This window comes from Taudactylus pleione, unplaced genomic scaffold (assembly GCF_031769625.1).
Source record: "Taudactylus pleione unplaced genomic scaffold, aTauple2 ptg000116l, whole genome shotgun sequence".
NCBI lineage: Eukaryota > Metazoa > Chordata > Amphibia > Anura > Myobatrachidae > Taudactylus > Taudactylus pleione.
In genome coordinates this window covers 24294634-24310183 of record NW_028284518.1, presented here as the reverse complement: position 1 = coordinate 24310183, position 15550 = coordinate 24294634, and the positions used below count along the sequence as shown (strand labels likewise).

The following is a 15550-nucleotide window of genomic DNA, read 5'->3' as shown; positions in this document are numbered from 1 at the left end:
AGAGAAGGAAACGGAGTGTCTGTGGATAGATTCTGTATGTCGGTGAACAAATGGCACCCGGGCCAAGCAGGAGCTACCTTTATTACTGTGCCGCCTTCCTGCTTGAATTTCATGAGGACACTTGGGTGGAGGGAAATCGGAGGAAAGAGATACACCAGGTTGAAGTCCCACTTCACTGCCAGCACATCCATGAAGGCTGCTAAGGGGTCTCTGGTCCTGGACCTACACCTTGGAACCTTGTGGATGTGACATGAGGCCACAAGGTCCACGACTGGTAGGCCCAATTTGTTTACCAGAAGTTGAAAAACCCCCGGGTGGAGAACCCACTCTCCAGCGTGTATGTCCTGACGACTTAGGAAGACAGATCCCAGTTGAGGATTCCCGGGATGAATATTGCAGAGATAGCCGGAAGATGACGTTCTGCCCAGATCAGAATGTTTGTCACTACCCTCATGGCTGCATGACTTTACGTGCCTCCCTGATGATTGAGATAACGCGACCACAGTAGCCTGTCGAACTGGATCTGGACCGGCCTGCCTTGGAGTAGGTCCTGTGCCAGGATGAGCGCTTTGTATACTGCGTGCAGCTCCAGGATGTTTATGGTCAGGTGACTTTCATGATTTGTCCATCTTCCCTGCAAGGTATGATGACCTGTCACCGCCCCCTATCCGCGAAGACTGGCGTCCGTGGTGAGGAGAGCCCAATTTGGAATCCAAAATGGGCGATCCAGATGAGCCTTTTGTAGCCACCACAAGAGTGAGACGAGCCTCCGGAGTGAGAAGGATCCTTTGGAACCGTATTAGATGGTGCTGTCCATTCCACTGGGAGATAATCAATTGTTGCAGAGGCCTGGAATGGAGCATATTCCAACATGTTCAAGGTGGACACCATTGACCCCAGGACTTGCATCGCTGATAGAATGGACACCCCTTCCCTTGCATAGCAATTTGCATACTCACAATATTAGGGCCAAAATCTTGTCTGGCAGAAATACCCTTTGTGTCTGAGAATCCAGAAGTGTCCCCAGATGTACCATCCACTGTATTGGAAAAAAAAAAAAGGATTTCTTCCAATTGATGATCCAGCTGTGTGTCTGTAGGCAGGCAATGGTCAGTTGGAGATTGTGTTGTAGAACAACTGGAGACTGTACCAGTATCAGAAGGTCGTCCATGTACGGGAGTATCCCGATTCCCTGACGCCTGAGGTAGGCTGTCATAACCGCCATTATTTTGGCAAAGACCCGAGGGGCTGTTGATAGAACAAAGGGCAGTGCCTGAAATTGGTAATGCTGTTGCAGGACAGCAAACCATATAAATTGTTGGTGGGATGGCGTGATAGGCACATGCAGATACGCATCCTGAATGTCCAGGGAAGCCATAAAATCCCCAGGTTCCATTGCCAAAATAATTGACTTAAACTCAATACGGAACTTGGCTACACGGATAAACCTGAGGGTTTTCAGATTTAGAATAGAGCGATGAGACCCATTTGGTTTCTGAACCAAAAATAGATTGGAGTAATAACCCCTTCCTTGTTGAACCACAGGAACCTGGATTATCACCCCTGCCCGCAGCAGGGAGTAAATGGCCTTCTGGAGGGGCAAGACCTTGATAGAATCTGATGGGGGAGTTGTACAAAAAAATACTTCTGGGGAGGATGCCTCCGGAAAGTGAGAACATACCCCTGAGAGACCAATTCTCAGACCCAGATGTCTTGTTGTTTGATGCCAGTAGTCCACAAATTGAAGAAGTCGGCCTCCCACCATGGGATCCTTCAGGAGGAGGCCCTCCCCATCAGGCAGAGGAGGTTTGTCGTCCGGCTTAGAAGTTGGACGTCTGACAGGCCAGGAACTCTTAGTTTGCTGCTTAATGGTCCTGCGAGAACTAGACTGTCTGGAGGAAGACTGTCCTTTTGCTCTTCCCTGAGGGGAAAAGGACCGAAAAGCAGATTGCCTAGACTTTGAGGTAGCTGTTGATGGCAGACCAGAGTAGCCATTATCTTATCCAATTCTGCTTTAAAAAGTATGTTTCCATAAAAAGGTAAGGATTCCAGAGACTTCTTGGATTTTGTATCTGCTTTCCAGGACCTTAACCAAAGGGCTCTACGAGCAACAACCGAAGCTGCCGATGCTTTAGAAGCCAGGAGCCCAGCATCTATATTGCAGCTTCTCCCAAGAGGCCACTTCCTGTATGTGGGAGATATAGTTCAGCTGTTCTCTGATAGCATTCGGTAGAGTATCGTCTAATGCCCCCATCCATTCTTCAACAGCCTTGGACACCCAAGCCGCAGCCATAGCTGGTCAAGTAACAGCTCCAGACAACACTGATTTAAGACATGTTTCAAGTGTTCTATCTGTAGGATCTTTAAGGTAAGATGCTGACAGTATAGGTCCACAGTAGGAGGGACTTCTCACTTAGTACATTCAGTAGGTGGTAAAGGATACAAAGATGCTAATCTTTTTGTAACATGGAACAGTTTATCTGGGTAACTCCATGCCGCTTCTTTATGCTCAGTGAGCTGCTCAGACTACGTAAACTCAGCTTTTACCACCTTCTGGTGTTTAAACACTGGAGCCTTACGTCTAGGGGCTGGCTCATCATCCTGTATATTTAGGATTGATTTGACTGCCAGAAGGGACATCCACTGTAGAAGTATGGTCCTCCTCACCTGAGATAGATCCTGGAGAAGAACCCGGCCCATCATCTGATTCCTCCGATGATGCGTCTGAATCTACATTCTGAGCAGACTGATAAAATTATATCCTCCACTTAGGAGCTTTAGTGACTACCGGTCTATTCGTCTGCAACATTTGTTGAAATGCAGCAGCTGACTGAGCCGCACTCTGACTTGAGTGGCCATAAACATCCATCCAGGATGGATGTACAGGGAGAACAAACATAGCAGGCTGGAACTGCTGTGGGTATCTCATTAAGGGAGGCATCATGGGAGTAGCCAAACTGTCCACTAGCTGCGTCATAACCTGAGACAAGGAGGACACCCAAGATGGCTCCTGTACAGGGGCTGGTGAATTGGACTGGTGAGGTAGTACTTTATACAGGATGATTTGTTTGCTGTTTGTTATAAAGTCCTGAGGGGACAAGCCCGCCAAACAACTCTTACATGAAACCAGCATCAGGGCCTTTCCGGTTTACCCTTATTCTTAGAAATAATAAGTGCAAATGTGACAGCCTTCACAAATAACAAAATAAATGTGAAGTACAATTTGAAAAAAACAAACAAAAAGAAAAATATTTCCCACACACAGGTAGCAAACAGTTGAGGAGATAGTAGTGATAGTTATACCTGACAGTACAGAAAAATAAAGGCAGTAACAACACAGAACTAGTTAACGTCACATACAACGCATATACAATATACTTGCAATGGGCCGTGAATCAACTACTAAAAGCACAAGGCTTGAAAGGATTTTGAGCACTGTATAATCTGGCCTCTGGGGAGAGGTATACAGGGAGACCAGACCCAAACCTCCTGAGACCAGCAGCTTCAGTACAACAATGATAGTGGTCGCTGTGCATCTCATAACAGAGAAGGGTAGAAGGAGCAACCCAGACGCGGGTAAACCTCAGCTGGTTCGGAGTCTGGGCTATAGGAGGTCTGCCAGGGAGAGCCTACCTCCCCTATGCTGTAACAACCCCCGTGCACGCTGGCCTTATACATGGCCGCCACCACTGTCCCAGGTGCCAGACTGACTTGCCCCAATGGTCTAGTGTGGGAGCAGACGCAGCAGTCGCTCCACTACAGCGGCCTCCGGCAGGTCTCCAACCGCCGGAGGTATGGAATGCCACATGGTTCCCCGCGAGTGGGGAGCCACCTTACCTGCGTCCCTGTGCTTCCGGCTGCAGCCCTGGGTCCCAGCAACTGCGCTAGCCAAGCTCCGCTGGTGCCCACTGAAATCACCAGTCCAGTTACTGTTGCGGCACCGGCAAGGGTAGATGGAGCAGCATCACAGGCGTCCTTTAGGACGCCTAGCGTTGCTTGCTCGAATAGTAAATTAAAAAAAAAAATGAAAAGCTTGGGACTGCCTGAGCAGTCCCCGTTATAATAGGTACGTTTGAATCCTGCCTCACCAAAATAAAAAAAAAAAAAAAAAAACTGTGTACCTGTGGCCAGGTATATGTGGAGGAGGACAAGAGGCATCCTGGAAGTTGAAAGCTTAACGGTTTGGTGCCTGGATCACTCCAACCACATTTCCCCATGGTATCCCTGTGGATCTTTAAGAGGAAAGTGTATTATTAAAAAATGTATAACAACCACCTGCTGCAGCCACCTGTAATCCTAAAAACACCTGTCCCATCCATACAGCACCCCCAAATACCAGACCCAACACTTTATATCTATTTTCAAACACTTGACATTTGCATCCTAAATATGACATGTCTTTTTTGGGGTGAATTTATATAATTTTTTATATATTTTCTGCCCAATTAGTCATTACTGGGGGTGTCCAAAGGGTTCTGAATCAAGTCCCCACATTTTTAGCCCAAAATAGGGATTTTGCACTTTTCTCCCGCCTTTGGGTGGAGAAACTTTTTCACCCGTTTTTGCCTGTGGAGTTTTCGGACATGTGAAAACGTCCTGAATTGAATAGGGCTATACGTGGGTATGTGGAGAGAACGCTTTTCGCCTCTAATTGAATTCGGCCCATAGGGAGAGATTTATCAAACGCTTGGAGAGAGATAAAGTACCAACAAATCAGCTCCTGTCATTTTTACACAGTCTGTAAGGTGACAGTTAGAAGCTGATTGGTACTTAATCTTGCTCCACATTATCGCTCTCCAAGCTTTGATACATTTTCTTCTTTAGGGTGCTGGCAACCAACTGCCAACTTGTCATTTTTTAAAGCAGATTGGCTTGATACAGAAATTAATCTGCAGTGTAATACGTCCACCACTTTGCTTTTGAGCACCACAGACAATGAAAGCTGCCATAGCAGGTATACAGCGATCATCCAATAACATTAAAACCACTGACAGGAAGTGAATAACATTGATTATCTTGTTACAATGGCACCTGTTATGGGGTGGTATATATTAGGCAGCAAAAGAACAATCCGTTTTTTTATGTTGATGTGTTGGAAGCAGGATAATGGGCAAGCGTAAGGATCTGAGCAACTCTGACAAGGGCCAAATTGTGACAATTGGGTCAGTGCATCTCCAAAGTAGCAGGTCTTGTGTGGTATTTCAGGTATGCAGTGGTTAGTACCTACCAAAAGTGGTCCAAGGAAGGACATCCACTGGTCATGGGTATCCAAGGCTCAATGATGCGCGTGGGGAACGAAGGCTAGCCCGCCCGATGCTATCCCTGGGAAGAGCTACTGTAGCACAAATTGCTAAAACAGCTAATGCTGGCTATGATGGAATGATATCAGAACACAGAGTGAATCGCAGCTTGCTGTGTATGGGGCTGTAACTGCAGACCGGTCAGAGTGACCATGCAGACCTGTCCCGCGCTGAAAGCACCTACAATGGGCATGTGAGCATCAGGACTGGACCATGGAGCAATGGAAAAAGGTGGCCTGGTCTGAGGAATCATGTTCTCTTTTACATCATGTGGATGACTAGGCGCGTGTGCCTCGTTTACCTGGGGAAGAGATGGCACCAGGTTGTACTATGGGAAGAACGCAAGCCAGCGGAGGCAGTATAATGCTCTGGGCAATGTACTGCTGGGAAGCCTTGGGTCCTGCCATTCTTGTGGATGTTACTTTGACATGTATTACCTTCCTAAACATTGTTGCAGACCAAGTACACCCCTTCATGGCAATGGTATTTCCTGATGAAAGAGTCCTCTCAACAGCATAATGCTCCCTGCGACACTGCAAAAATTGGTCAGGAACGATTTGAGGAACATGACAAAGTCGCGGTTTACAGCACAGCACATTGAATAGCTCCAGGCACTCATTTCCAGAGCTAAGAAACATTGCGCTCAGTAGAAATCCCCCCTTTATTTGGCTGTCAAGTCTGATGTTCAATGGCCAGGGATAATGTTAGCCTATGCAGTAACATTAAATATGGGCTGTTTTTGATACTTTCCTCAGCATTGCCACTTAAAAACGGTCCGGTAATTTTAGCTGCCATTAGGTATGAATAGTAAATACAGCCACTCACCCAACATCATTGATGAACCAGTCAAGCCCATGTAGTATCAATTCACCTATTGTTTTTATTTGCCTTGTTTATTTAACAGCAACTTTTGTAGGAAAGTTCCCCTACCAAGAGTAGGATGATGCAGCCACATCACCATATACATGCATATATGTGAGATCAGCATAACAGTATGCAATTATATGACCCAAACTTGGATCCTATTATTATATAGTCTTAACATGGCCCGATGCTTAAACATATCTTTGCGTATATATATGCAACAAAGATCTCTAGTATCATGTAGTATTCATATCTTATTGCTGGTATACTGCATTGTGCTGGGGGAAAATTTTTTCCTTACTATAAATAAAAACAAACCCCAAACAGATTAGCTGAGATGAGGGGGGAGAGCTGTACATATAAATGAGCACTATGGTAGAGTCTAGCTGGTGAAACTTTCAACTTTAAAAGTCGAATTTGTACACTTAAAACACATTCATAGGGCATTGCAACTAACATGTCTGCCAAAATCAGTCCCTGAGTGGAAGAAAATTGCCAGCATCTATTCTATTATCGGATAACCTCTGGCTGTTTTAATCCGATAAAAGTAGCACAACTGGCAATCTGCAGCACTCTAGTAATCACTTCACCCTGGCATTTTCCATTATTCAGGCCTAATGAGTATAATTGGAATTGTATTTCTAAATGATAATATGGCAGCATCTACTGCTCTTGGAAGAGCCGCTGATAGGGAAGAAACAAAGAATCCCTGCAGAGCTGAAGATGTTTGAAAATTAGTGCAATTGAGACAAATTCAACACAATCTTTATTATACTCCACAGTGCCTATCTCTGGAACTAGAAAGTCTGCCACACAAACAAAACGAGCGATAGGCAAAAATACTGCACTCTCATAATATAGGCTAGGGAGTCCCACAACACTAATATAGACAAGCGCATTCTCCAGATGTGCAGACTAGAATATTGAACTATAAATAACCAGGAAGGTGGTGGAGAAATCACAGAGGACACACTGTACACACAGCAGGAGAGACATTAGCAGCATGCTGACATAGCACTTTCTGTTCACAAAGGAAAATCACGTATGCGTTACTAAATCATCAACAGTATGTCAGCCTTCAGTACATTGACTCCTGCTAACAGTATGGATTAACATACAATAAACATTCTGGGGAACCACTAAAATATTTGTATATTCAAATAGAGTAAAAGACAAACAGGCTGTCAATAGTGTGTTATCACTAGACGGCTCCCAGTCACCGTTTCAGGTGTCATTTAATATAAAATATAATCAACATATTCTGTCATGAAAGACAAAAATGCACCAGGATATGATCACCTAATAAAAGCAACTTATTTAAAACGACAAGCACATGAGCTGAAACGATCTTCCGTCTAATGTGCAAGCACTATCCATTACATGCACTGCATTTGCATGCAATGGCAAATCAATTCTGGAACCATCTGCTAGCATCCTATACAGTTATGGGCCCAATCCATCTGCGATCGATCGCCGCGATCCCATGATGCTGTAACCCGGCATCGCAGGATCGCAGAAATCCAACATGTTGGATTTCGGCGATTTGACGATCGCGATCAAAAAATTATCGCAATTGTCAAATTGCGGACATTTAACATGTGAAATGTCTGCTATCCAGCAACAGATCGCAGAACATCTGGTGGCCGATTGGAAATTTCTGGTGGCGATCGTAAAATTTCCAATCGCAGCCCTGCATCGTGGCGGTCCGTCGCAGATGGGAACCATTACACTGTAAGAGGGGAAGAGAATTCAGGAAACATTAGATGCCATAATGGTAAGGTTGCTTTAAAGCAGTGGTTCTCAAACTCGGTCCTCAAGACCCCACACAGTTCACATTTTGTAGGTCACCTAGCTGGTGCACAGGTGTATTCATTAGTCACTGACATTTTCAAATATCCACAGGTGGAGCTACTATCTCACTTGTGATTCTGTGAGGAGACATGGAAAACATGCACTGTTTGGGGTCCTGAGGATAGAGTTTGAGAACCTGTGCTTAAAAGGAATGTCTAACAATTATCATGTGGGTTTTTCTGTATTGCTCTTAATACAGAGCAAAAACAAACAGACACTACTATCCTTCTATATTATAGATGATATCATTACACCTCGCCCATCCATTTCAAAGATAATTACACCAAAAACTGTAAAACCCTATGCCAAAAGATAACTTACCTTGCCACACCCTAGATTCACGGCTACATAGCAGGCACTTTGTGCTTCTGCTACACGTGTGGAAGACATGCTGGAACCAGTCTTTTGTCATCAGACAGGCTAGACGGGGGAAATGTAATCGCGTTGTTGCAATTCTCACAAATCAGCCCATTTTTTAAAAGCGTAAAAATTTTAAAGATTGCCCCCTTAAAATAAACGGGGCAGACTCGCCATAATCATTGCTTTATAGACACACACAATATGTGATAAATCATTATGCCTTTCTCCATTAACAAAGGTTACCAATTAAATTTTGCCAGATATCAGGACAGCAATAGCATTTACGTCATATAGTATTTACAGTTTAATGCAGATTTTTAGGACAGCAAGAAACAGGCTCGAGTCTGAGAACATCTTGAAGGGGGAAGGGAGATAAAACAGGGTTTTGGTACTTACCGATAAATCCCTTTCTCCGATTCCACAGGGGACACTGGAGTCTCAGTACAGTGGGGTATAGATGAGGGGATAACCGGGAGCTGGCACTTTAATAAACCCGAATAGTAGCTAGCTCCTCCCCCTCTATAACCCTCTACAGGTCAGTCTTAAGAAACTATGCCCAAGGAGAGCTGGAAAATAGAATAATAGAGGAGAAGAGAAGCTAGAACATACATGAACAAACAAGCAAATATGCAAACAAATCAAGCAGACCTTGAAGAAAAACGACTGTCCAAACCCGGAAGAACAATAAGCAATGCAGGTGGAACAACGCCAGGAGGGATTCCAGTGTCCCCTGTGGAATCGGAGGAAGGGATTTATTGGTAAGTACCAAAATCCTGGTTTCTCCTTCATCCACTAGGGGACACTGGAGTCTCAGTACAGTGGGAACGTCCCAGAGCTCACATCCCCAAGGGGAGAGCGCTGAGAACCCTGCAAAACAGCACGGCCATACTGTGAAGCAGATGCCGCAAACGTGTCAAAAAAAACTGTCAAACTTTGCAAAAGTATGCCGGCCTGACCAAGTGGCTGCCCGTCAAAGCTGGGTCAGGGAAACACCGCGGGCAGCCGCCCACGAAGGACCCACCGAGCGCGTAGAATGCGCTGTAATTGAAGTAGGAGGTTGTTTTGATGCAGCTAGATAGGCTTGTCTGATTGTCAGACGAATCCATCTAGAAATAGTTGCCTTAGAAGCCAGCCAGCCAAGACGCTCCATATATCGAACAAACAGCGTATCCTACTTCTGGAGGGATGCAGCCCTATCAACATAAAGCCGAAGAGCCCGGACAACGTTTAGGGATTTGGAAGCCGAAGAAGCGTCTTTAAAAAGAGGAACCACAATCGGTTGGTTGAAGTGAAACGCAGACACTACCTTAGGTAAAAAAAAGATAACTGCGTACATAGCTCAGACCTATTCTCATGAAAAATGATGTAAGGCAGTCGACAAGAAAACACCCCTAGCTCCGACACACGCCTAGCAGAACCGAGCGCCAAAAGGAGAACCACTTTCCATGATAAAATTTTTTATTCCACAGTCTGTAAAGGTTCAAATAAGGAAGACTGGAGAAAAGGGAGGACCAAATGCAAATCCCATGGGGCCGTTGGAGGTACAAACGGAGGTTGTAACCTGACAACCCCTTGTAGAAATGTTTGGACATCCGGCAATAATGCTAGTTTCTTCTGAAAGAAAAACGACAAAGCCGATATTTGAACCTTCAAAGATCCCAGACGAGGACCTGCTAATAAACCAGCCTGTAGAAAAAGAAGCAGACTGGCTAAGTTGAATTCTGATGGTGGCGCACCCTCGCGTTCACACCAAGAGACATACGCCTTCCATATACGATGATAGTGCCTTGAGGTAACTTCCTTTCTAGCCCTTAACATAGTAGGAATCACCCTGGGAGGGATACCCTTTCTTCTTAAGATAGCCCATTCAACAGCCACGCCGTCAAACAAAGCCTCTAAGTCCTGATAGATAAACGGACCCTGTTGCAGTAGATCTTCTTGCAGAGGAAGAGGCCACGGGTCGTCTATCAGTAGAAGACGTAGGTTGGAATACCATGCCCGTCTGGGCCAGTCTGGAACCACCAACAGAACCTTTACCCTTTCTCATTTGATTCTTTGAAGCAGACGAGGAAGAAGTGGGAGTGGTGGAAACAGGTAAACAAACTGAAACCACCAAGGAGTTGTTAGAGCATCCACTGCCACCGCCTGTGGATCTCTTGTCCGTGAGCAGTAAAGTGGCAGTTGATGGTTCAACCTCGAAGCCATTAGATCTACCTGAGGGAGACCCCAGCCCTGAATCAGTTGTTGAAAGACCTGTGGATTGAGCATCCATTCTCCCGGATGAATGTCTGGTCAACTGAGGTAGTCGGCCTCCCAATTTTCTGTAGAATAGATTTTTGGCAATTCAGAATCCATCACAGTTGTAACAGAAGACTCCGTGTTAGCCGGATGTCCTGCAGTAAATGAGTGACTAACGGAGCCTTGAGAAGCAGGTCGTCCAAGTACGGGACGATAGTAACCCCTTGAATCCGAAGAAGGGCCATCATTACTGCCATGACCTTTGTGAACACTCTTGGTGCTGATGAAAGACCGAAAGGTAAGGTATGAAATTGAAAATGAGAGGCCCGCACTGAGAACCGAAGGAATGCCTGATGAGGAGGCCAAATGGGAATGTGGAGATAGGCGTCCTTTATGTCCAAGGATACGAGAAACTCGTCCCTCTTGAGCCCTGCAATGACAGGCTGCAGGGACTCCATTTTGAACTTGAAGGTCCGCAAATAAGGATTGAGATGTTTCAAGTTCAGAATGGGTCTCACTGAGCCATCCGGCTTGGGAACTACAAACAAGCTGGAATAAAAGCCATGACCCTGCTGATGGATAGGGACATCTACTGTCTTCTCGAGTAATAGTGGCTTTTCTATTGCTTCCTGTATTACAGCCCGTATGTCCGGCAAACTGGTTGTGACAAAACGAGGAGGAGTTTGGATCTGAAAATTCAACCCCTGAATAATGATGTCCCGGACCCACGAGCCCTGGCAAGACTTGATCCAAACTTCTTTGAAATTGCCAAGGCGAGCTCCCACCCTGGGGTCCCCAGGAGAGAAGGGAGCGCGTCATGCCGGAGGCTTAACTGAAGACTTATCCAGCTGGGAGGAGGATGCAGTGGCTCTATCCCCGCCTCTGGAACCACGGGAGATAGCGGGAGCTCCTCTGCCACGACCATTGAATCTCCCTGGGATACAAAAGGACCGAAAGGAAGCAAAGGGTTTCCTAGGAGTAGGAGCAGCAGATGGGAGATAAGTGGACTTACCACCTGTGGCTTGAGATATTCACTTATCCAGTTCAGTTCCAAACAGAGCTTCCCCTGTGAATGGAAGTGCTTCCACGGCTCTCTTAGATTCCGCATCCACATGCCATTGTCTCAGCCACAGGGCTCTGCGGGCTGAGACAGTCAAAGCCGAGGATCTAGAGGAAAGACTACAAATATCTTTTGAAGCCTCTCCAAGAAAAGAAGCAGACTCTGCAATCTGTTTGAGGAACCAGATCCTCCGCAGGAACACCAGTCTTAAAGCTCAGCAAGCTGCGTAGCCCATGCTTTGTTGACCCAACAGCTGCCTAATGCGGGTCGAAGGGACACCCTCGCTACAGTGTACATAGACTTTAAAGGTAGTTTCTAACTTCCTGTCAGAAGACTCCTTTAAAGAAACTGCTCCAGGAACAGGGAGCACTGTCTTTTAGACACTGAAGGGTTTCGCATAATTTCCTGCTAACTGCAGGAATGGGATAGTAGGATAAAAGTTTACGTGAGATCTGAAACTTTTTATCTGGGTGTTTCCACGCTGAGGTAAGGATCTCGTCCAATTCCTCATGCACTGGAAAGTAGGCTGCTAGTCTTTGTTTCTTAATAAAGATAGACAGCCTAACTTCCTCAGGGTCCATGTCCTCAACATGTAACACCTGGCTGCAATCAGCGCCTCTACACCCTGAGATACAGGCTCCGCTTCCTCCGGGCGCCTGTTCCTCTATAGGGTCCTGTACCTCCCCTTCCTCTGTATCAGGCATGTCGTCTTCTTCCGGATCATCCCACATAAGAGGACTCTGCATTAGTCTCCTAGCAGGGACACTAGAGGACGATGCCATGGGAGGAACCTGGGCTGACAAAACCCTTGTGAGCCCTTCTACAGACCTGGCTAAAGACTGCACCCAGTCTGGTTCAAAGAAGGCAGACCTCTGAGATCTTTCAACCTCTTTTTCCCTGCGAGAAGCTTCCACCTCTGCAGACATTTGAGACATGACTGATGTAATTTGATCAGCCCAAATAGGGTGTTGTGGGGATGCTGCAGTGTGTGTTTCTGAAACACTTCTAGCACAACAGGGAACTGGATGATAGTCCCTGTGTAAACCTCTCTGCCCAATTCTTACAGGAGAAAGCTTTTTGTGCAGCCTTAGACCCCTTTGAAGTCATGTTACCAATTCACTGTTCACACACACACACACAGAGAAAAGGTAGTGAGACACACAAAGACTGTTTAGAAAGAAGAGATAAGGGCATAGAGGCAGATTATGCTTGTAACCCAGCCCAACCAGCGCTGATGCAGTGACCAGCGCTGTGTAAACTATATAAATGTGCCGTAAATCGCTGTGTAAACACAGTCTAACCTGCTCTTCAATAGTCTAAGCCCACTGTGCAGTCACATTCTTGGCAGACAGGTCTCTCTTCTGCGTTTGTCAGCAGCCTGCGTCTTCTAAAATGGCCACCAGCCTCCTTCTGGGAGCGCTGGGGCAGCTGGGAGGCAGGAGCAGAACTGTATTAGGCTCCGCCCCCTCCATTCTGGCACCTTTCAGTGCTGTATCAGTTGCTTCTTTTTAATGCCCGCCTGTCATTTTCTCCTGGCCACCCTGCTACTCAGGGTGACAGGAGTAACTAACCTTCTTGCTGCCAAATGCTGCCGCGGGCTGAGCTAATGGGGGACCGCGTCTGGGTACCCCCCAGAGACACTGGTCTCTGTAGTTGAAGACCCCCAGCACACGCCGCAAGCAGCGGCAGTGAGGTCTCCCAGGCAGCTCCAACTAAGTAGATAGGCAGGGGCAGTGAGGTGCCTGTCTATCCTCTTGTATGTGACCTGCTCCCTTGGCACAACATTAAGACTGACCTGTAGGGGGGAATAGAGGGGGGGGGGAGCTAGTTGCTATTCAGATTTATTAAAGTGCCAGCTCCCGGTTATCCCACATCTATACCGCACTGAGACTCCAGTGTCCCCTAGTGGATGAAGGAGAAAAATATGAAATATGGTTACATGCAATTTGGTCAGCGTGTTAGGTTTGGACCACAAACCCTTTATTGGTCTCTAGGTTGCCCCAGAACTATCCTATCCAACTCCTTGGAGTGTGGAAACATGGCCATCACACCGACCATCACACACCGACTGATTACAATGTATTACAGATCTTTTCAACCCAATCTGCACAATCTAGTCCAACCCAAAAGAGAGAATTTGGAATCAATACAGAAATATCAAGCTGGGTTCACACTTGGCGATATATATCGGCCATACAATCGAACGGCTGATCTATCGCGAGCTCGTCGGCAGGTGTTCAGACGTATTGCATCGGCGGTGCGTCGAGCTAGTGTGTACCCAGCATTAGAAATCAAGTTTATCCAATGTGAAAACAAATAAAGCACATACCTACAAACTTTAACACTGACTATAATCATTTTCTATCTTTTTTTTTTTTTCCTGACATGCTGACACAACAATTTATGTGACCAACCTGGCAGACAGGGAATGCATCAGATAGCAGCCAATATGACTGGTGTCAACACTGCAGAAGCTAAACTCCACTTTAAAAATGCTAAATGTGTGAAACTTGCAATTGAACTTTCTACTCACAAGCGTGTCTTGGCTCCTCTATGTTGTGTGTACGCTGCTTATCCATGGTAACTAGATAAATGCTAAGCATGACGAATGGAATCACATTTCAAGGTCTCCAATTTAACTATGATTATGCTAGCATAAATACAATGGTAGCTCTATTTAGGGGTTATGTATGATTCCAACTAAACTGTGTACATTTCCAGCAACTCTGTAACTTATCTGTGAAAGTCTTACCTTGGAAGCTTGTCGCAGCCACCTCAAATAGTCTGTGAATGTATCAAAACAGATGTAGTATGTCTGACTCTGGGGTCCAGATGAACTGAAAGCCAAACAGTGTTGATGTTTTTTAACTTCTTCCACCTTAAAAAAAAAAACAAATACAAGCATTAAGACATGTAACAGTACAAATCACAAACTGCTGAAATAGTAACTTCTAAAGTGCAAAACATACAGTGACAGACAAATGCCAGGAATAAAGCTGCTGTACACATAATGCTGGTCTTGCTAAGCTCATATCTAGATATTTACATCTTTTCTGTCTCCAAAAGCCGAAGCTGTGTTCTAGATAAATCTGACCAGAAGCCATCAATATTCCTGACTACCTAACAACTGTATGTGCTTAATTAAGTCATGTACAGCAGGCAAAATTGGATAAATCCTGTTTGCAGTATGGACAAGAGAACCAGATCACACTATTCCCAATGAGTGTGTGGTCTGATAAATGTACACAGGCAGATGCAACATGAGCACTGCGTCAGTAAGCGCAGCATATCTTACATGACCTGATGCCCAGAAAGTGAACACACATTTATGAGACACTGCAGAACTGCACGTTGCACAAACGGAGAGGTGTTCTTACATAGGCCAAGCACAGTAAGTGCATATTCATGTAAATGTAGCTCATGCAGATCAGCAATTATGTGCATACAAACATGTTATGTCTATTTTGCTACCAACACTGCACCAGCACCTAGGTGTGTATTACTCTAGACAATTTTTTAACACATCCATCCACCCATGTAGTGAGTTTGGTCTAATTCAGACAAATTTGCTTTTTTTCACCCCACATCAATAGATATTCAATTAGTCTCTGATGGTCACCAATCACATAGTGTGGGAAACAGTTTATATATGGCTGAGGAGCAAATGTCACTCCATCAATTCATTCTACGGTAAGGCTCCTACAGAGCATTTATTTTCTGCTGTATACAAGAGTTTACAGTGGATTACAATTGGGAAACACTATTGGATTGCAAACAAGATTTTTATGTATTTTCAATAAAAGTAAATTTAACAATTGTGTTTTACTTACATATTTGTTTTAGTATATTATGATGGGAGTTCTGGTGGGAAACAAGT

At 45.3% G+C, this 15550-nt stretch overlaps 1 protein-coding gene across 1 annotated transcript in view; it reads right to left on the bottom strand.

The window, feature by feature from the left end:
- Window positions 1–15550, bottom strand: part of PHLPP1 (PH domain and leucine rich repeat protein phosphatase 1) — a 163347-nt gene that overhangs the window by 69516 nt on the left and 78281 nt on the right. The window contains 1 exon segment of the mRNA XM_088471737.1: window positions 14426–14551. Coding sequence (XP_088327863.1) covers window positions 14426–14551 — 126 coding nt within the window.